Source organism: Styela clava, chromosome 13 (assembly GCF_964204865.1).
Source record: "Styela clava chromosome 13, kaStyClav1.hap1.2, whole genome shotgun sequence".
Classification (NCBI taxonomy): Eukaryota; Metazoa; Chordata; class Ascidiacea; order Stolidobranchia; family Styelidae; genus Styela; species Styela clava.
In genome coordinates this window covers 603,892-626,581 of record NC_135262.1, presented here as the reverse complement: position 1 = coordinate 626,581, position 22,690 = coordinate 603,892, and the positions used below count along the sequence as shown (strand labels likewise).

General features: G+C 37.2%; 1 protein-coding gene across 1 annotated transcript; it reads right to left on the bottom strand.

Moving 5' to 3' along the window:
- Positions 1-2,868: 2,868 nt before the first annotated feature.
- Positions 2,869-21,773, bottom strand: LOC120332552 (soluble guanylate cyclase gcy-31-like). The gene is made up of 18 exons (XM_039399819.2): positions 21,465-21,773; positions 20,961-21,082; positions 19,193-19,303; positions 18,180-18,368; positions 17,536-17,676; positions 17,238-17,358; positions 16,650-16,725; positions 16,043-16,148; positions 14,098-14,233; positions 13,537-13,677; positions 12,280-12,381; positions 11,074-11,275; positions 10,209-10,318; positions 9,115-9,244; positions 8,603-8,645; positions 8,253-8,305; positions 7,494-7,667; positions 2,869-5,151 (listed from the first exon to the last, which is right to left on the bottom strand). Exons 1-18 carry the CDS (start codon positions 21,582-21,584, stop codon positions 4,106-4,108), a joined length of 3,123 nt encoding a protein of 1,040 aa, XP_039255753.2. The 5' UTR covers positions 21,585-21,773; the 3' UTR covers positions 2,869-4,105.
- Between the last annotated feature and the right edge of the window lie 917 nt (positions 21,774-22,690).

Sequence of the window (22,690 nt, the reverse complement as noted above, 5' to 3'; positions counted from 1 at the left end):
TATAAGAGATAAAAAGATGAAACTTGAAAAGGGGGTAGAGTTGTGTTATTTTTAACCATCTTTCAATTTTCGCGTTTTTACATTTAAAGGAGGAGGAATAGGGGAGTGTGCATTTCCAATACGTCAATAATATTTTTGTCGACCAATTTGCGACCACTGTGTTTTTGTCTGTTTGATTGCTGTGATGCGGTACTTTGTATATAATTTGACGAGTTTTGTTCGAAATGACTGTGTTCTCAAAATATATATCTCAATTTCTTCCCGCATGGCTACGTATGCCCTAGTCTCGACGCAGCAGAAACGATGTTCAAGGCTTGAAATTCGTGGTTGCACACTGGTCGTTTGGTCGCAAATACGTCTTCCGAGTGTTGTACTTTGATGGTTTGTATAGCTTTAACCCCTGGTCGTAGAAAGTTGATTTGAGGTTTACCGTGTAGAATAAATGCCAATGCACTTACGGTGAAAAAACTAACGGGTTAAAAATATTGGTTTTTGTTTTATAGCGGTTTGAATTAAATCGTACACAGACTGGCTATACCACCCTAGACTCCTAGTTAGGTACGGCGCTGTCTCTAACATAGTACAATAGCTCTACTAAGTTCTGCGATTGATGAAATTTGATCACTATTGCCATCTTTCTGATTATCTTCATCCTCCCATACAGGCCAATACTAATACATAGGCTTACCATACCATAATACTGATATGTCTCGGTTTGGCCGTGAAGTTCCGATTTTGACAATCTGTCCCCACGTCTTGAAATCGAACAAAGATTTGATCAATTCGCACTGTCCTGGTTTTTTGTTTTAGATAACTTATATGGTGAGCCTACTCATACAGCCATAATAATTCTGAAAACAGCCTTCGTTATCCAAATAAGCTATCTCATGTTAAGTTATAGCCTATCAAGTCCATGCTTCCAAAAACAAACACCTGGCTAACTAATCCCATACCCGACCTGAACTGATAACCGGACGAGAGGCTGTGGTTCGCCATATGATTAAGACGTCTTATCGGCTTTCCTCTCCCCCGGGATAAATATGAAATCCTATCCTATCATCTCATTATGTCATTTCAGACTAAGTTTTGGAAAGGGGATTCACCTTACTCTGGCGCTCGCGAAAGCACGTGGTAGCATTTTGATGCAGAAATTGATCAATCGAAAGAAATTTATTGGAGGTTTGTTATTTGTCTTTTGTTTAAATTTTGTTTGTTTTATTAATCCAAAAATTAAATAAACGTGAACTGGCAAGCCAACTGCCAATGACGAAATAACAATATAATGTAACAATGGCGTCATAAAATTCTATGACGTCATAAAGGCATTTCCAGACCATGCTGTTGCTTTACGATTCCCGTGGCTGTCGTGTACGTACAGCACAAGATAAGATTTTCGATATTTGTTCAATGAGAAGGAAGCCGATGCTTATTCACGTGGTAAATCATGGTCTCTCGATTGTGTATCATACCAAGTTGTGATGCAATTAACTATCGAGAAGATAAAAAAATAAGGGAGATCGTCTATTTGAATTTCTCATGCAAATCAATAACTGATGAAGTCCGCGTCCACATCTTCGTGGTTGGTAAGAATGTTGTGCCCTATTACCGGGATGTTGTCATCGCGTATTCACAATATTGGCCTCGGCTTCAAATCCCTGCCTACGCCTGGGTGTGATAAATTGACGCTGAAACGCTCGACATAAAATATTATAGTATTTCAAAAAATACTAGACTTTACAGGTAAGTAGTTGCTTTTTTGGTGCCTTTTTAGGGTATGAATAATAATTAGAAAAGTGAAAAATGGTCGCTCCAGAAGTGTGTATACCAATATGGAGGTAACTAATTTAGTTCGCCTACTTTACATCAAGTTGTGTAAAGGGACTGTAACCTATGGACGGGGTATACTCACTTGGCAAACACAGACAGTCCCTGAACTCGTAATAGAACTAAAAATCGGAATAAAATTATGGCCTAACCCTCACCGGGTACACACACTACGGGAGTATCGAAAAATGATTATAATTTATAACTAATTATTTTCTTTAGATCTATAAACCGTTGATCACTTGTGGCGTTGGTAATTATTTTTACTTCCAGCGCCCCGGAGAAATATCAATAACTACTAACTATAATCTATGTATTTAGCGACCTTAATTTAAGTCAGACTTATTCCATTTTTACAAAAATAAAAGGACGAATTACAGGACATGTTTTATCGGAATATAATCTGATGCAGTGAGATACAGCGACTCGGATAATATAGGGAAACTACAAAATGAATTTTGCTGAAATACGAAGATGATGAGTCGTCGGTGAGTCATGTTCATAATTTTATAGAGTGTCCAATCAATCATCATTTTATCCGTCAGCACAAAATGATCGTATCATGAGAAAAAAACATTGAAATTGTAAAAAGACCCTTGACACCATGTAGGTACTTTATTCTTATCCATACGACGCATTTTGTTGTATTCACGTTTTATTTGACGAGACACAGTTACACTTAGTTTATATTTCTTTATCATTAAAAATATGAAATTTGTTGTTTTTGCTATTTATATTTCCCAGAATGCTTTTTCATATTCCATTTAGACACGTATCACCCATAGCCTTATTTTACCTGTTATCAGAGCTTAAACCGGGAAACTGAGTAATAAATCTGAAGGTCCCGCAGTAGCTACACATAACACACTACCGACGCTTTAAAGTTTGAAGTAAAAGCTAGCGATCATAGATCGACCCAACAAATCTCTCTTACCCAACAAATGCTTGGAACGATTAATTACCTGGTTTATTATTCTATTTCTGTGCCCAGACTAATATACTCTCCCCACAAATACTTTTTCAGCGTTACGTTGCCTCATATCATTACGCTACACATCACAACGTTTTATTACAACCAGCGAGGACAATACTACAGAAATTTAGATAAACAACTTAAATATTAATCAAACGTACAGAATTGTGGTATTGGCTACCAAAACAGCTAGTTAAACCAACATAATCTAAACCAAATAGTAATTTCACAAATACAAACTGTAAACTGTCATGATTCACCACCAATGCAGATATTACGAATAAAAATCTGACAAACAACAATTACATGCTAGTCATTTCTTGGTACATAAACTATTGCAACACATAGACTGTTGCACGGAGCGAGAAAAATCAAAATTGCAAGCTTCACATGCAAGATCGAGAAAACCAAAATTACTTAACACTGTCAAATTGCGAATCTAAGACGGCTTTTGCCATCAGGATTGAAAGATTTGGATTTGTTTTTTTTAAATCGAGTCTCTTTGTTTTAAATGCTTCTGATCTCTTTATTGTTCTAGTAGCGATTGTGGCAAAATAATATTTAGAATATAGTGATATACACAGGGTATTGTGTTGCATGTTAGAGGTCCTGGGTTCGACTCCAAGCCAACCATCTTACCCAATGCGTAATTAACCGGGAGGCTATTTGTTGCCCAGTTCTTTTTTAAATTGGTATTATCTAACCAAATATCAGTGTATGTTTACCTTAAACTTTGGTGATATGTATGGAAATACCCGTAAAATACCATATTGCAAACAAATTTAAAAATAGTAAGAAGTAGATGACGATTTTATACAATTACACTTCATCAGAAAATAGAGAAAAAAAAACTTACAATAAACTTGAATCAATCAAATTTTTCTAGAGTAACAAGGATAAAACACTTTGAATAGTTCCGACATTAATAACAGTAATTCTAGCCAGTCACTGAATATACAAAATTATGTGCAGAGTAATTCTGTAAAGACGATAAATGTTGTGTGACGACTTAAAACTTATTGTACGGACAATAATATATATACACTTTGGAAAGGTATGCTATGAAAAGTAGCAAAAAACTGTATGCTGAGTGAATTACATATAACTGAAGTTACGGGGAAACTTTAAGGATAAAAAAGATTTCTCTGGTAAATACACCGCTGAACGAAAGCTCTTGTCAACCCAGCATCACGACCGAAAACTTTTTTGGGGAAAGATACAACAATACATTGGATAATTTTGATATGAAAGTCTTGCAAATTAAACAAAATGAGTATCTGTTCATACATTTAATATTGTGTCAGTGTTTCAGAGGATGCTACACACCTTCGAATCAATCTGACTTTTTCGTAGCAGATTGAAATTATCTCCGTCATTTTGTCTTTTTCTTTCATAAGCGGTCTGGAATGGACATTTTGGTGGAACCCTTGAAGTTGAATAGTATCCCGAAGATCTCGATGCTAAGGATGAAGTGCTCCCATAAATAGACTCGGTAATGATTAGACTATCTTCTGCGTTTTCTTGGCAACTCCTAGCTTTGTGGCTTGGTGTTGTAACTGTGCTGGCTGGTATTACTTTGTTTTTATATGCATGCTTACTACCGTTACCAAACTTTCTGAGTGTAATGGGCTCGGTTGTTTCTTTTTGTTGAAAATTGTATCCTTTAGGCGACGAAATTCTGTTGCTGGGAATTTTCTTGGGTGTAGGAATAGGCAGACTGTTGGAATCACTAACAACAATTCTTGGGACGACCGCAGCTTCAATCTGTGGTGAACCCGGCACCACCATATTTGGCAATTGCAGTAAGTTTTCGATAGATCGCGGTAGAGGGTTCTTGACATGCTTCTGGCGCAAATTTTCAACCATTCTGTCCATCCCCATTCCGTTTGTATCACCGCGTTTGATAGAATCTTCCATGTCAACTCTTACTGTACCTAGAATATCCTTCTCAGCAAGCAGAGCTCGATCTCCTAAGCTTAAACTTTCATCGGGCATATCATCCATATCATTTTTGACTCCATAATGGCGAATTACTTTCAGCAAGGTCTTATAAGCATCGGCGTGTTTTTCTTTCTTGCTTTTCCGATCCGCTACTGGTTTATCATTTGCTGGTTTTCCTCTTTTTACTGCCTTTCCTTCTTCTTTTGCTGTCACCCCACTTGATGAGATCTTCTCTGCGGTAGATTTACTGACGATTGGTTTTTTCACCTCCGGAGTTTTCTTTGTTCCCTGAGCAGATTCGGTTTTCTTTGACTGAGATGCAATGGTCGGCAATGAAGGTTTTTTCTTTTCTTTTTCTCTGCTTTTCGAGCTCTTTTTCGTATTGACTGTTGTATCAATAAGGGCCGTAGACACTAATTAAACAGAATTTAAACGATTACTATTTGCGTGACAGTAATCAGTGATTTATTTTTTCACATTCCGAAAATACGAAAGTATATAACAGTAAGGTAAAATATAAAAGAATGTATGTCAGCGTGAAGGGAGACGTGATAAACCAGTCATGGTTATTGAGCAGCGTCGCGTCATGTGTTGATACAAAGGCAACGTTTTCCAATCGGACAGGAATTCTGCTTTGTTTTACGTATTATTACCTAATATGATATTTTTAGTTTATCATTATTTCTATAATATTTATTCATGACCATATAAACTACTTAAACTATACAAAAATGAAAGTGCGCCGTGCGCATAACACTAGCAAAGGATCTCTAAAGATTGAACAAATGGAGTAGTTTTCATGCAATATGAGGAAGGAATAAATGGGTCCAAAATAAGCATAGGAAGTAATTTAACGAAAAAGGTTGGGAACCACTGTACTAAGCGGTGAAACACACCTGCCATCTAACCACTGGTTTACGTGTCTGCATATGTTCTCAAATTTGAATGTGGTAAGGAACAATGTGGTGGTCATGAACAACTTGGTGGGTATTGGACACAGAGTGTACATAGAATCGTTTTGTTATTAGGTGGTTGTTCTTATTGAACTTATTGTTCTACTTATTGTCCAGATACATGAACTTGGAGGAATAGGAGTCGCAACCAATCTTATGTCATATTAGTTTTCGCAAATTTAAAGTTAGAATTCGAAAATGAACTTGCTCTTGGGCTTAAAGATGAATATTCCGGAATTCGGTTAGAGTTTCTCAATTTGTAAAGAACGCGAGACGTTTTTTACATACCGCTAGTTTTGGGAGACTTGGGTTATGAACTCGAATCGAAGTGGATTCGCATCGCCATTAATCATGACTCGTAGTAACTCGAGGCATCTAAGTGGGATGACTCGGATTCAACTAACCGTTAGTGAAACAAAACTCAGTAATTGTCACAACTCGCGACTCTGGTGATCATGGAATCAGGATTGTGAATAGATTGTAAACATTGGTTCAAATTTCTTATAACATGGTTGGGGTCGGAGCCTTCATACGACTAGGGCTGGGCATTCGGAATCGAATAGAAAATTCGAATTTGCCGCTTTTTTTTCGCCAATGGTCGAAGTAAAGTCCTCAATTTTTTTAAGCTATATTTTTTCAACGCAATTCAGACAAATGACTATTTTCTGTAGTGAGTTATTGATGAAACGTTTTTCTAATTGTGTGTGAACGCTCAGTAATCTGTATGAGTGACGTGTTTTATGCTTTCAGTAATTCATTTGTTGACAGGACCAATTACAATAAAAATGTCGCATACAATTATATATCTACCAAGTATTTGAGATTCGATTTGAAAAAAATATTCGATTCGATTCTGATATCATCAGGTATTCAAAATGCCCAACGACTCAACAGTCCTCGGGGCCCATTCGCCAAACTTCGTAAAAAGCCGCGTTTACGAGCACGTGACCGTGTCACTCAAAAACGCAGTTACGAAATCTCGTTAAGTGCGATTCCCGAAACATCTACGAAACGGTCGTCGTTGAACAAAAACCACTGTATGATCACTCAACCTATCATTCACTGCCGCGAGCCGCCCGGCGCGGATAGGCCTATTTTGCAATGATCTCTGTTCTACATTTTGCAGCCTGTGATTTAAAGTTCGGGGAATATTGCAGTAATCTATGAATGAATGAAATAAATTCAGAGATACATATTGTTAAACTACTTCTGTAACAGACAACAAAATAGATGAATATGTAATCCCATATTTGATGTTGGTACGCTGTTAGTCGGCATATATAGGTGGGTCTACAGCTACTAGACTACAGTCACTCTTACCTAAGTTAGGCATTTAGGGATTTTTGATACCAATTTTTGTATGCAAACACAACAGCATTTGTTGGGGTGCATGTCGCACATACTTGTCTCAGGCCAGTAAGATATTGAACATGTATCCCGTCTTAGTTATACCGTTTAATTATTATGTAGATACTGTTACAAATAAACACACATACATTTTAACTTGAATTCATGCTAAGAACAGGCCGAACTACTGTTAACGAGTAAAATTTTCCCCTCGTTGGTTTGCGAGCACACGGCGCGTTAAAGAACTTTGGTGAATACCGATTCTCGGTAGAATGAGAGAAGATAGCACTTTACGAGACGTCTGTTTTGGCGCGCAAAAAATTCTTTCGAATATTAACGATAATTCGAGAATACCATTTTTGCCTTTCACGAGAAAGTGGGTGTTTACTAACACGTTAAACGATAAAGAAGTTTGGCGAATGGCGCCCCTGATCGACTCATTTTTAATACCTTACCTGCTGATATTGGGTTTCGCTCCTTTTTGTCTTTCACTTCCTCCCGTGTACTTCTTACATTTGGCGACATAGCAGGCATCAATTTGTTAGTACTGGCTTGGGTGACAGTCGATTCGTTCGGCTTTTTCTCCTCTGTCTTCTCAACTTTAGCATCCACTGACGTCTTCTTTTGCACTATATTATATAAATGGAAATAATTTTCATGAAAACAATGAAGCATCGCTGTCGAAGTTATCCAAGGCATATAAGCGTACATTTTCATCCCGCTCAGTTCATTTAGTGAAAAGATTATTGATAGCAAGCCAGAAACGTCCGATTTTTAGTAAATCGTATGGCTGTAAATATGGAAAAATGGTCTGGCAGCAGGCGTATGAATTTATGTCTTATTGCAAATGCCGCAAAATTGCATTAAAAAATGTTGAAAATTCTTTCTTACATGGCCTATGTGTCAAACTCCACCCCTAACATCCCATAAATTTTGCTATGGAATTCTCCGTTTTCGTATGTAACTTTGATAAAATGGTTGCAGGTTTGCTACTTATTTTTCTAATATTTGGTTTTGCAGTTCTAGTAGGATTTTACTGCATTTTTTTCATCAAATTATGTCTGCCAACGCCCCATTATCGACACTTTCTACTTTTCTATGAAGTACTCATCTTTCTTGTAGAGATTTAACAAAACGACTAGGGATCGATCACATCAAACCCAATCGGTTGCAGATTTGACACTTATTTTTCTGATATATTTTCTGCCACTTACCTTCTTCGTTGAAAGGAGCTGTGTCCATTCTGATGTTTTTGAATTCAATCGGCCTAAACACGTAAATATTTTAGTTAGATAGGATTGGCTAAGCGAAAGAAGAAATCCTAGCATTGTAACCATTTGCCTGTAATTTGATATCCATCCTAACTAGGACATACCATTCAACCAAATCTAATTTACTTGTAAGCAATTATAGAAATCGTGATCATATGGGTTTCAAAGCTGACTTACCACATTGAAGCAAAGTGCTCATTTGTAAATACGGTGCTACGTTCACTCATAAATTTTCATGCAAGAGAAATCAATTTTTTTAAATAAGGTATTTTTCACAAGGGTAAATGTCTTACCTTTTCGTATCTAAGTTTAGTAGCTTACTGTCTGAGTTCACACCTTAAAAAAGGGATATGTAATTTGAGATATATATCAATAATAACTCCAAAATGTGAGCATCTCTAAATCTGGCATATTGAATCATTTTATACAAGTTGGCGTAAAGTAAGCTCCCGATCCTGTATATTTACGGGACGCCATGAGTATCATCACGAAAATTATGTCTGTAGATATCTCTTTATATAAAATTTCATAGTCATTGTGGCATCCCCTAGTCTATTTCTCATTTTATCTTGTTCTTTCTTTGTATGATAGTACTTAAGTATGTAAATGTGTAAGATTGAGTTAGCCTCTCTAATTCAGCGGCACCGTTTTGCTTACTAGATGACTCATTAAATCTTTAAAGACCCCTCGTCAACTGCAACAAGCCGATATTCGTTTTTGTAATTTGTGACATGTTTTTATATCGCATATCGGCTTGCATATATGGAATAAATATCTGAATCTTTAGCAATAATAAAAGGCGTACCAGTAAGCCAGTATGTCATGATATTCCCGCACCCTTTCGCCTGTACCATTCCTTTATCTTCAATAATGTAGGTGTTTCCATAGCGACTCAAACTGTCTTTGCATGTTTGACTGATCTGGATGCGTTGTCCCTGTAAAACAAGCGTTCAACTTCATTGACTTTCCTTGCATCTGCCTTCACTCTGATGTGTCTGTACCTTCTACACTCAGTATGTACAATGTGTATTTCCAGTATACGGAAAAAACTAAGCATAAAAAGAAGGCGTGTCCGTCGCAAGTTACATAATATTTGAGTTGTATTAACTGTTAGGAAGGGAGTTCAACTGTTATTTCCATTGTTATTTCAGATTTACGGCTTCCTCCACCACCAAGTCCATGCTTCCGAAAACAAACAATACAGTAAAACTAATCCCATGCCCGACTTGGAATGGTAACCGGACGAGAGGCCGTGGTTCGCCATATGGATAAGCCGTCTTATCGGCTTTCCTCTCCCCCGGGATAAATATGTAAATCCTATCCTATCTTATTTCTGGATCGTTAATTAAAGTCTACAAAACGTTTGTTTTCCAAACGGCATCATGTGCCGGAACAGAATAAATTGCAAATAAACGTCTAGTTTTCGTATATACCCAAAACATTTATTTTTGTTTTAGATTTCGTGTCGAAAAGCTAAGTTCATGACTCATCAATAACAATCTTGTTCATTTCATTGCCAATTATATCCTTAATTTTATCGTCTTATCATCGATGTTCGCGTGATAACGCGTGTCTCTGTCGCGTTCTCATTGTATAGGTATCAATTCCGCCATGACTGCGCCACTGCCCGTACAGTAAACAACAATAAATGGCGCCGAAAAATAGTTATTTGTTATGCTATACCGACATCATAAGCAAATAATCTGCGAATTTTCTATTTTTACAATACTAAAACACTGTAAACAACAACAAAAAATTTCAGTTGAAACGCTGTGATTTTACTTACCAAATTGCAAATTCCGGCTTATCATATGTGAAATTACATAACTACACAGTAGGCAGTAAAATTACTAACAGAATTAAATGATATCATAAGCCGAATTGCTTTGAAGCACATACCTCTCCAGTCGCCTCCATCTTTGACGCGATATTGACGGTGTCTCCAAACAGGCAATATCTTGGGATCTTGATCCCAACTAATCCTGACACAACATATCCACAATGCAGACCTTCAAAAAAAAACCATTACTCATTATATAGAACAAACAAACACGCGATTTTTGAACACTCGATCGAAAGAATCGCTTGTCGGACAACAGCGTAAACGGGAAAGGGAAACTCAAATTCGAAAGCTAATAAAAAATGATAGCGGCGTCTGTATTATAAATATTCGAAACGTAGGCAGAATGATATCATTCACTTGTTACCAGTTGTCTTTCAACCCACTAAACACATTTACCGTCGGCACTTAGAGTGGATTTGTCTGGTAAAAGGTATTATTTCATTTTCTATCGGTTGCTCTTATGAATTTGTCAATATAGCCATTTAAAAAAACGTTGACTCTACTATAGTATTTACATATTTATCACGGGGAGAATAAAGTGGATAAGACAACGCAATTGTTTGGGAACCACGTCCTCTCGCCCGGTTATCAGTACATGTCGGTTATGGGATAAGTTAGCCAGTTAATTGTGTCAGATACCTTAACCATGACCAGCGGTTACGGTTGCGAGGAGTCAAGCAATCCTCTCGCACATAATAATCCCCACGGGATTCGAACCTGAAAACTCACACAGGGTAATGAGAGGTGCGGTAGCCAGTGTATTCCTAACGCTTAACAGGATGTGCCACACCACCGAGCAACAATATGACGTTTACCACTTGTGATAGGATTTTCATATACGTGTCCTTCTATGAATAAGCCTGTTAGCAACTCGTTACGCTATGTATCAAAAGTACTTGTAAATTATGTCCACACACTCACCAATTCTAATATGGATCGAAGCTCTAGTATTTGGATCTTTGACAGTCTTGATGCCATTCAACATCTCGAAGGCCATGTCAGCCATGTTGCGAGCATGATGTTCGTCGTAAGTTGGAGCTCCAGAGACGGCCATGAATCCATCTGCGACCGTTTCTACTTTGTAAATTCCGAACTTTTCACAAAGAATGTCGAATACGCTGACCTTGAAAATAATGAATAATATTTTTTTTGCTTAATTAAAACGAAAAAGGTTGTGTGACATTATATCATTCGGTCATTACTTTGGCCTAATTTCACTGGAATCAGACAGTGAAAACTAGGGTCTGAAAATTTTCGTACAACGTCTGAATTCGAGTTGAAAACAAATTGATTTCGAACTCCGAAAAAAGCAAACTTTTGTGCATGCAATCCCTCTTTGATAGACAGTTAACGCTCAGAAAACTTTATTTTGTAAAAGCAGCTTTGACTTATTTTATCACAGTACCTAACGACAGTTTGAATCCAACGACTCAAATGTAGTAAAACCTGCCAAATTCCGGTCTTCACACAACCCTAGCAAGAACTGAACATGTCGCCATCGGTAAACTATTAATATGAGTTTAGTCCGAAATGTTTTAGTCTCAGCGACGTATCTAGCATATGGCATCCAGGGGCGTCGTGGATAAGGAAAAAGATCGAACTTTCAATCGTAAAATGATTTAACAAACTAAATTGAAATTGAAACTCGTATTTTACCCAAATAATTACGTGAACGGATATCATTCCAACAACAACCGTCTATAAAAATTGTCAAATAACTACCAAGGGGGCGCATATTTAAACTTTGCCATGGGCGCATTTATACACGTAGATACGCCATTGTTTAGTTCGAGCGTAACCCGAAATTGTAATAAAAATCACCTTCACAAAATTCACCATTTTAGCCACGGAGTCGGACAAAATGACATGAAATTATAATAGATAGGGATCATTTTTGGCGAAATTTGATCACTCACTATTCAGAACCGAAAATGCTTGAATTGGTGATAAACATAAAATCTTACACCATGTTTACGAAAACATTGGCATTTTTTTTATTTTAAGTTGTAAATTAGAACTATCGGCTTTGATAATACTACTGTATTATGACAAACTTGCGAAAAAGGATTCATTTTTTGATCAGAACCAACCAACCAACGATTGTATTCGAACGTATATAAAACCTACCATCATGTTTAGGATGATCATAATCTCATGTGGTGCGATGTGCATGTAGATGCTTTCGAAATTCACAATGTCACTGAACAGAATCGTAACTTCGTCGTGTCTCTGAAATAAAACATAAAAGACAATTTATGAAGAAGGTATTTCAAATGGAAGTCTGAGTCAGGGCTATTCTATTTGTCCCTTGAATAAAAAAAAGTCTCATCATTAAAGTTCTGGAGTGAAATGGAAATGACAGGAGTTGGATTGCTCCGTCATCGGGTCGACAACACCTTTGGATGAGCAAAATAAAAAATAAAAAAACAATAATAGAGGTCAGCGATTTGTTATGCACGGTGCAAAAACAAGTCTTTTTCTCAAGTTTTTTTTTCAGTTCTGACCGCCTTATCAATTCTTTATTTCCTTTTTAGACAATTTTAGTAGTCCAGGTTCATAATCGAATGCAAGTGTAATTTGTATGACACTGGCTTGACGAAGCGAGAACTGTAGTTGAACTAGAATTATTTTCCGGAAATAATTAAAAGTTGTTCTCGCATTACTTTCATAATGGTGTCAAACAACACAGCTCAATGCTTTCTACTCACTTTATTGACCAGCGTTTTGAACAGTCAGGCGATTTATTTTTGTAAATCCTTTTTTTGCTCTGATTTTTAGGTAGTTAAAGATGGCGTGCTTTCTAAATATTCATCATAAATTTCATTTTTTTCGAGTTCTGTTTTGGTTTCCTTGTGCCGATGTTTCACTCAGAACGCTATTTTTGAATTCACATTCTTGCATTATAAGTCACAACAACGCAAGATCATGATAACGAAAGTTCGTACGTTGAAATATAAAAACAGTTTCAACTAATCTGCCAACAAGGTACCCCTGAGATTTTGCGAACATCTGATTGAGAACCTCAGCCACATACCAGGACTCTTCCAACTGTGTCCCCAGGTAGGGAACGAATAGGTTCCAATGGGGTCGCGATACCCATTATCGTGAAAAAATTGCCGTATCTACTACTTTTCCTATTGGCTCCATTTATCCGTGTAATAAAACTTTTCGACACTATCAAATTTGAGAGATTTTGAACCAGTACTGACCCACCATCGCCGAAATGAAGCCAAGATTCGATATTTTGTGCGATAATATGTGAGAAAATCGGTCTCATTAAAGTTTCATAAAGGATTACATAAAGAAAAATTTAGCTGTACCAAGTGTATCGTAATGAAGACAGTTTGAAGATAACTGCCCAATATTATACCGGACCATACTTACCTCACACAGTGTCATAGTTGTGCATCCTTGTTTCAAACTTCTTGCAATTTCCTTCGGGATCATGCTGTGCAGAAGAACATCTGTTTTTCTTCGTTCGGCGTCCAACGTTTCAATAATTTCCTCAAGTCTTGCTGTTTGTCCCTGTTGATTAAAAGAGAAACTATGGTATTGGCAAAGTTATTAAAAGCAAGCATACGCAGCGTCCAACTATGTATAGGAATTCCTGGGGGAGAATTCTGCTTCGCATTTCCTGTAGTATCACAAAAATTATTTAGTTCTTTATTATTACTAAAATACTCATTTATGCGCACATTATAAACTACTTTAACTGTACGAAAGCCGATGTGCGACTTGCGTGTAACTAGCGTTTTATTTTTACCAAATGACTTCAAGAACTCCTCGTTTTATAAGTGACAAATAGTTTTATTATCCCCAATAAAAATTCGAAAGATGCGAAACATACAGGACATGACACTTTTTTTCGTCTTCTTTCTCGGTTCATATGTTATCACTTCATATCATAGCGGCAATCTACACATTGTATGTACAAAAACTATTTACCTGTTCCAAATCCAGTGCCAACTTATATTCGGTAGTTTGTTGCGGTCCATGCAACACCATATCCCGGCTCAGGTCATGGAAAGTCAAGTCGTTGACGTAGATTCCCATTTCATACATTGTGTTCAGGTCATCCAACCTGGATAATAGAGTTCAACGATTACTGGTAGGATTTGAGATAGGATTTACATATTTATCCCCGTTGAGGGAGCCGATAAAAGGGCTTGATCATAATGAAGAATCACGAACTCTCGTCGAGTGCAATGACAATGTGGTAGGAATCAAAACGATTAAACTGACTCTTATATCTCTATTATTGTGATTTTTACATTCACAGGGGAAGACGGAAAGAGGTTTGATGGCTTAATTATATCGCTAACCGCAAATTTTCATACAATTACTAGGAGTAGCTAATCAGTTCGCCGTTCGAAATTGTCGAACTTGGACAAAACGTATCAAGCGACGATGTAAACCCGAGACGACGAGTTCAGAAATAAATAATCTCGGCATAATTAACACCTTGGGTTCTATTCGACAAATCGTAGCAATATACTCTCAGATACACTCTAGTGTCATGACGATTTCTCGTTAAACTATACTATGCTATATTGATCTACTAAAATTATAAGTTAATTAGATAGTTGAATCTTGGGTGCCGCTGCTAGATAACCAACTTTGGTTCCCCACGGATTCCCTTACCCAGTAAAATTATGTTCTTGAATTTTTGCTTATTTTTTGCATCGTTCATTATTTTACTAGTCGGAAAAAATATAAACTTGACTATGACTATACCAAATGCTTAGCACGATGAAGTCATAATAAATTATGGTTTGGGTTAGATATGAAACTGTAGGCTAATGGGTAGAGTAAACATGTGGAAGGGGATTCGTAGTATATTCTAGGTCAGCGGTGGGCAACCATTCTCGGCTCGCGTGCTAAAATCTTCCAAATTTAACAAAAAAATACTTTATGGTGCCGACCAAAATTAAAAACAATGCTTTTCTTTCAAAAGCAAAAATACTACACCTTGAACATGTACAGACAGATTCACTATTCGGGAAAATATCAGACCGACAAATAGATTTGATTACTTTCTTATTCTATATCAGTGAGACTTCTGCTGTTGCATTACCGCTGATAGAGATTTTACATTGGGTTTATATATTGTAAGTTGTAGCTTTCAAAAAAGTGTACGAACTACTGGTTTCATTTTTAGGCAACTCCTGTTACGAGACTTAAAAAAGTTCATAACTGAGAACAGAGATTCATTCATATGTAGATGAAAACATGGAAGGTACTGCAATTGCAGATGAAAAGTTTTTGACAAAGGCATTAAAACCGCGGAATAGTTCGTTTTCTGCACTTCTCTCGTGTATTCTCTTCCCTAATCGCTTATCTTTCTTTCGAAATTAATTTGTAGCAGTAAGTTAGCAATTAAATATAACCAACATCAGCTGTACAATCTCATAAATCAAGCAGAAATGAAGAAAAGGGTGGCACAGACGGTCTACTCGTATATTACGTAGGAATGTAGTCAAATGAATGCTGCGCTCTTTTCGAGAGCTCACTCATTTGTTACATCATAATATATTTGTTTGTAGCCATAACAAACGATAATGAATAAACTAACACCTAGTTTCATCAGATGATTCAGAGTCTTAAAAATTTAATCGGAGGGAGGAATGATTTCGTTTTCGAGGATTCGCTCGCGTGCCGAATAAATGCGCTTGCGTGCCAGGGGTTGCCCACCCCTGTTCTAGGTTAAGATAAATATATTACTTACTTTAGACAAATGGTTAGAGTAAGAATATGATGTGGGATTCATGGTATGTTCTGGGTTAGGACAGATTTGAAACTTCAGGCAAACGAAGAGATACTGACCAGTAAAGTTACGCAACCCCCCTCCGCCCTGGGCCCCTCACGAACGTTACCACACACACACACTTACATAAGAGTTGATAGAAAAATAACGTGATTCCATTCTTCGACGTATAACATCTGCCCTCGAAGTTTTATAAAATGTGTTGCCGCCATCTGGTGACGAAATCTTGACGCTGAAAACGAAACATTGAGTCTTTGTTTATCAGAATCGCAGTTTTATTAGAATATGGGCGTGGCTTTAACTGTCGATCAGAATAGAAAAATTTGAGGTAGCATTGCAACCACATTCCCTAACTTTTTAAGTTTCCTTTAGTTTTGACATTGGTTGAAGATTATAACATTAAAGATTACAAAAACAGGATTACTTAGTTTCATAATTTTTCTTTTATATTATTCATATCGCGTTATCATTTCTCGACAGCTAGCATAAGGCGCTCCAGAAGTATGTGTACTAATATGGCGGTGACTAATTTTGTTTGCCTACTTAACATCAAGTTGTGTAAAGGGACGGAAGCATATGGGCAGGGGTATATTTACTTTGTCAACACAGGCAGTCCCCGAACTCGTAATAGAACTAAAATAAGGAAAATCGGAATAAAATGATGGCCTAACCTGGTACACACCCTACGGGAGTACCCACCATACATATATAAGCAATGGAAGATCAGACTTACTGTCATCAGTCTTTCCTCTTCTCCCTGCTGCCTTCACAGAAGTCAACTCAAACACATTATTGGTGTGAATCAAGACCTGAAAAAAGACACAATATGAAGCATTCAAATTGTTAAAAGACCACAGTACTAGTTTTATATAACACTAGATACCTTTTATACCTTCAAGATACCTTTACATGAAAAGATTTATTGTCTAAACGATTAAAAACAAATTTAATTGGAAGTATCTAAGTAGTCCACCAGGCTCTGCGCTGGAAGCACCAATGATCTTGCGCATCGACTGAAAATGAGCAACAGGATGGCTAGATATCGCAATGTTTAGTGGTCTTCGTAATCACTGCTTTCTAGTTCAGGTAATGGGCATGCTATTCTCTTGCTTGACCGTGGCGATAGGCCTTATTATCGCATGCTTTATCCTGAGATACATATTTACTATTGCGACATACAACCTTAATTAGGCCATCGAGCCAGGTGAGGTCGAGGGCATATTAAAATCTAGCGGCGCCAAATTTTCTGCATTGTCGACACGAGAATAATCGCGACACAAACGCGCCTTGCAGTGGATTTCATATAAAGTTACAAACTCACATTCTCCCAAGTAAGATCGTATCCCAGTGGTCGAGTCAGGAAGAAAGTTTCATTGATTCGTCTTCCGTCCAGGCCGGGGTAGAGCTCGTCCAATCCATGACCGCTGCTCAGGATACAAAGTCTGAAAATCAGAGAAAGATGATTAGAACTCGTGTCAAATCTTGGAATACCCATTATAATATATGTATTTTGCACCTATGTTGAATTCACTACCACTTCACAAAAACAGGTATTTAGTATCGCGGGAATAACCCCTAATTCTCACCGCCATTATTTCTATATATAATTGGGAACTCACCTCTCGTCAAAGACGACGTGGAATGGAAACAGTTCAAAAAACACGTGAGATGGGAAAGATAGTTTGTTGTTTTCTCTGAAATCTCGTTTTGCCTTGATCAGTTCTCGACACCGCACGTATTCGTCGTTGCGAAAGTGAAGTCTAGAAAGAAGATGATGGAATGCTAGCTAGTGAGCTGTGGTATTAGGTAAATGCTGGGCACGTGAAGAGGCTTCCAACCTTTTATGGACCGTGGCACCTTTCCGGAGACGTTTTAAGCATTCATGGCCCTTTAGCACTCATCATATAAACGTTTAATTGCCCGATGTCGTATTTCGGGACAAAGATCTCAGCTAGGCACCATTCGCGATATGACAGTATTATTTAAATATAAATCGATATTAAACTTGTTTGACTACAATGCATATATTCTTTTGGTTTCCTTTTTTAATTTAACGTGGTAAAGTTTTTTAAATATTTTGCTCGCTCTCCAGAATACTGCATTTTTAATTTGTGTGTGATATGGAATTTTCAAAATAATCTATCTATCTAAAATGGATGGAAATGCGTCATTGGTGGAGCTAGTGTTTAGAAGGTGCAGGAAATCATGAAAGTTTGAGAACCATTGCACAAGGCAATCGCGCATTGTTAAGAAAATTTTATACCTGAACACTGCGCACAAAACGTCTCCTGTGAATCCATGTTGAGTGATTTCTATATTCACATCAAGAGAGAAGAAACTTGTAGCAATTTCGTGAACGATTCCTTTCACGTAGAACATCACCCCAGTAAAAGTTCGTCTTGTTCTGTAATGAACTTCCAGCCCTTCCTCGTCCTCTTCGGCCACGAAAAAGCTGAAAATTGCAACCAAGTCATTTTATAAGTGTCACGAAAGTTGTTATGGATTAGCGTCTTTAGCACACTGATACACATTTTATTTAACTTAAATCTAAAGCAATTTGAAACGTATCTAAAGCGAAATAAAGCACAAGAACATGTAAATAATATGATAAGAATATTTACCGAACGAGCAATTGTATTATATATAGCAGAAATATAATAAAGTATAATTCGTTCCTCGAAGCCAAAATCTGAACAAGCTGAAACAGTCTGCCTGCCTTACACAGAAACTGTAACGAGAGATATAGTTGGGGGAATCACCTAGCGTCATAACAAATCCAAATATGGCAATCGGTATTCTTCAGTATATTTCTCTGTCGTTCGATTACCAGTCAATGGATTTTAATAGTTAATATCAGACACTGGCTGCAGACAATGGATTTTAATAGTTAATCAGACACTGGCTGCAGATGCGAGTAATTCTCTGTGTGAGAATCTCAAACCGCCACGTGAACCACAATTCATCAATGAAGAGTGCCATCCATCGTGCGAACACATGCGGGGTATTCAGCGATGCTTTAAGCGCTTTGCACAATGTGCATGTGTCGGGCAAAATATATATTGATGGTGACAATCAAGTCTCTTTAAAATTGAAAATATCATTTAAATTGTATTTTTACGAATCACAAAAGACCTTGAGGACTCCATGTATATACAACACGAAAAAAATACCAGGATTTTACAGGAGTCGTGAAAAAAGGTTTAATTCAATTACAGTATTACACCAATAAAACTCCGCCTGACTTTCAAAGCAATACGAAATACTAAACAAGCGTACCTTGGTGGTTGCATCTCAGGGAAGCTGAATCGGTAGTATTCGTGCATGCAGTCAAGTCCGTTCAGAAAATCCTTGAAAGTTCGTCCAAGAACTTTCGCAATTCTGTCATTTCTGGAAAGTACAGTTATAGTTTATCTTAGTTAGGGCCAATTTTATGATTTTCTCATTGGTTTGCGAGCTGAAGAAACGCCGCGTTGATGTATACGAAAATAGGACTCAATGATGTAATCAGCCGGAATATGGAGAAGAACACTATAGTTTTTTAGAGAGATAAATTAGACATGGTTATTTAAACAGTCTAAAGCGGTGATTGTCAAACTTTTTATCCGCGCCCCCTTCTTAGAGTTTGTCAAGTCTCGCGCCCCACCTCAAAAATAACTAGCAAACAATTAGCTACAAATAAGAGATGGTAAATTGAAAGTATGTTTTATGCAAAAACCATGTTGAAAAACGTAAAAAGCTTTGAAATTTAAATATCCAAAATAAGGCGGGAAATATCAAATCTAACGAATATTTTTAGTTTTAATTAGTTTCGCGCCTTCTCAAAACATTTTCTACGCCCCCTCAAAAAATTGTCTACGCCCCCTAGTAGGGTGCGTCCCACCGTTTCATAACCTCCGGTCTAAAGTAGCCCGTTGTTAGTGAATTCGATACAAAAGAAAACCAATTCTTAAAATTTCGAATTCCTTCACTGCTTAAAAATGTATGTCGTAACTCGATAATCAGTTGAAATTTGATAACTATAGTTGCGTAAGCTACTGGGCTCATATCGGCTTGCTAAAGGATAGTTATACCATCTATGGCAGGGGTTCCCAAACTTTATTGGCCGCGGGCCAAAATTAGAATCGGAAAGATGTTCGCGGGTCGGAAGAATGTAGCGCCCAAAAGTGGATTCACTTTCATTTGACATTTTTTTAAAACATGTCCGTTTGACTCATAATGGCGCTTAATGTTGCATTCCTTCAAAACCGGAATAGTTCGTTGGCAAAGAAAACAAATCTCTAAAGTTTGTTACTTTTCAATGGAGAAATACGAACACCGCCATTTATCCAAGAAACGTTAGTTTTCTAAATCTAGTTTTCGTTCAATTTCTGACATCTTTAAGCTTTCCTATATGGCTGATAACTAAATTACTGTCCTATGTAATCCTAACACCGGTACCTATAATTGATATACTGGTATAATTTAATTGTTACGATAAACACGTGCTTGAACTCTGATAATGACATAAATTAGCGCTATCTAGATCGCAAAAAGGTAGAAATGAAATCTGTTGAACACTATTTCATGTACGCTCGGCTGGCCATTTTAAATCGTTACGCGGGCCGGATTTGGCCCGCGGGCCGTGGTTTGGAACCCCTGATCTATGGGGTACATGTACCCGCGGGGTACATATCTACTTTTCAGTGGTACATAAATTAAGTTTAAGAATATTCCTTCCGTAACTTCTGATTTGCCATAACATATTTTTTATCATATGATGATAAAAAATGATGCTATTATAATATAAAGGCCCGAGATTAAGAACTTATTAGAAAATCACATTCTCGCCCAAGTACAAGCTGTGACTACAGTGCATACCCGGTCTACTATAACATTTCGACTTATGACTTATATTCTCCGATCATAGCACGCAATGTAATGCATCTTAAATTGTCCAATAGGGGACTGATGAACAGAAAGTTTGGGAAACCCGTATCGATGCCAACCGCAATCTTTCCATGCTTAACAGCATATACTGTCCCATGCTATGCATAACCAGTCATACCTGATGTCATCAATGTAGGCGATGAAATGTCTTCCAAACTGCTCCATAATGGTGTTGATTCCATTTCCAGTGATTCCGCTCAAAGCTTTGGCGATGATCGGTATCATCTGCTCGTCGTAGATCTAATAAAAATGAGTCATTTGTTGGTTTCAGTGAGTAAAACTGTCGACATTTGTAAGTCCCACTTCGATGATCAGGGGATTTTGACTACACAACGTCGGATTTCAATACATGCTAACCCCGTCGTTTCCAAATTTACAGTCGTGTTGTGTGACTAGTTTGTTAATTACAAAATGGCGTATTCATGAAGTCTCTTTACAATTTCAATTTTGTTATGAAGTCAGATCTCAATATATGTTAACCATTTTTTTTAGTCAGTAATTATTCAAGTTGTTTTTTACTTCATTTAATACGTCTGTGGGGACTATAACAAAATATGGTATCAATAAATTTCCTTTCAAAAATTTCAAATTTCAAAAATTTGTTGGCACTGTATATATTTACCTTGTGAGTTGTGAAGACCGTGTTCGAAATATCAGTCGATCCAACAACTCTCTTCCAGGTTTCTTCGCCGTAGAGTCGACGAATACAGTCAGTCATGCTATCGAGAATTATACCATACATTTTTCAATTCGCTGAACCAAACACGCTTGAAATATAAAATAAATTCTTCGGCGAAGATTTTGTCCAAGAGTTGTTCTTGAATTATCTCGACAACAGCGTTATCTCCTTATCTTATCTGAATTATGTCGGATTATCTCCTATCTAATCCGAACAAGATCGGAACGTTCGTTGTAGCTATACCAACAACTGTATGATATCTAAATAGTTTCAGTATCGTAGATTAAAAATAATGTTTTTTAACGTAAAAGTTTAATGAAATAATTTCATATTAGGAATAACCAGGCATCTTGCCAAGGCAAAACGGAGATATACTTACAAACGGCGATACCCTATAAAACAGACGCAACGGCGGTATCGCCCATTACATATTTGAAAAATCTTGTTATTGGACACGAAATGGACCTATGGATCGTTTTGTTATTGTATCGTTGTTGTTAAAAATCAATATTCTTGTCTCGTCAACTACTGGGCCAATTGCTTTGAAAATTTCAGTGGTTAAAAATTCAATGGGATTCGTTGCTTATGTGTGATGACGTCATCAAAGTTGTGCACCTAGTGGCGGAAGTCGTAAAGATTGCGTTGACGGTAGTCTACTGGGACAGATTGCATACCCGTACTATTTCGTTTGAGCATCGCTGTCTTGTTATTTAACTTTTTCTGCCACTCAACTACAAGATGTTTTATCCCGTCCTAGATGTTTTAACTAAGGAACCGTCATACACAACAACTCTTCGCATAATTGGTTTACCATCCTGTTTAGACTCTACATTTTGGTCACTGTACCCTCAATTGCTAGCATCGTCATTAGTTCATTTTACACTACAGTGGATTATTGTCACAAGAACCTCAGAAACAGCAAAACCTTTTCTAAGATGGTTCACGTTACCGCTGGTTGGTTACGGCTTCCTTCACCATCAAGTCCATGCATGCGAACAAATACCCAATCCCATACCTGAAATGAACTGATAACCGGACGATGATTAAGCCGTCCTAGCAACTTTACTCTCTGCCGAGATAAATATGTAAATCCTATCCTTCTTAATTTGACGTTAACAATACCGGGATAAGAAATCAACTGTAGACGGTGAATATCCCTCCTAAAATTT

Excerpts from the sequence above, each read along its gene's own strand:
- LOC120332552 (XM_039399819.2), bottom strand. The coding sequence starts at position 21,584 with ATGTATGGTATAATTCTCGATAGCATGACTGACTGTATTCGTCGACTC. Across the intron at positions 12,382-13,536 it reads CAACTATGACACTGTGTGAG|AGACACGACGAAGTTACGAT; the intron begins GTAAGTATGGTC and ends GTTTTATTTCAG. Across the intron at positions 7,668-8,252 it reads AGCTCCTTTCAACGAAGAAG|TGCAAAAGAAGACGTCAGTG; the intron begins GTAAGTGGCAGA and ends TATATAATATAG.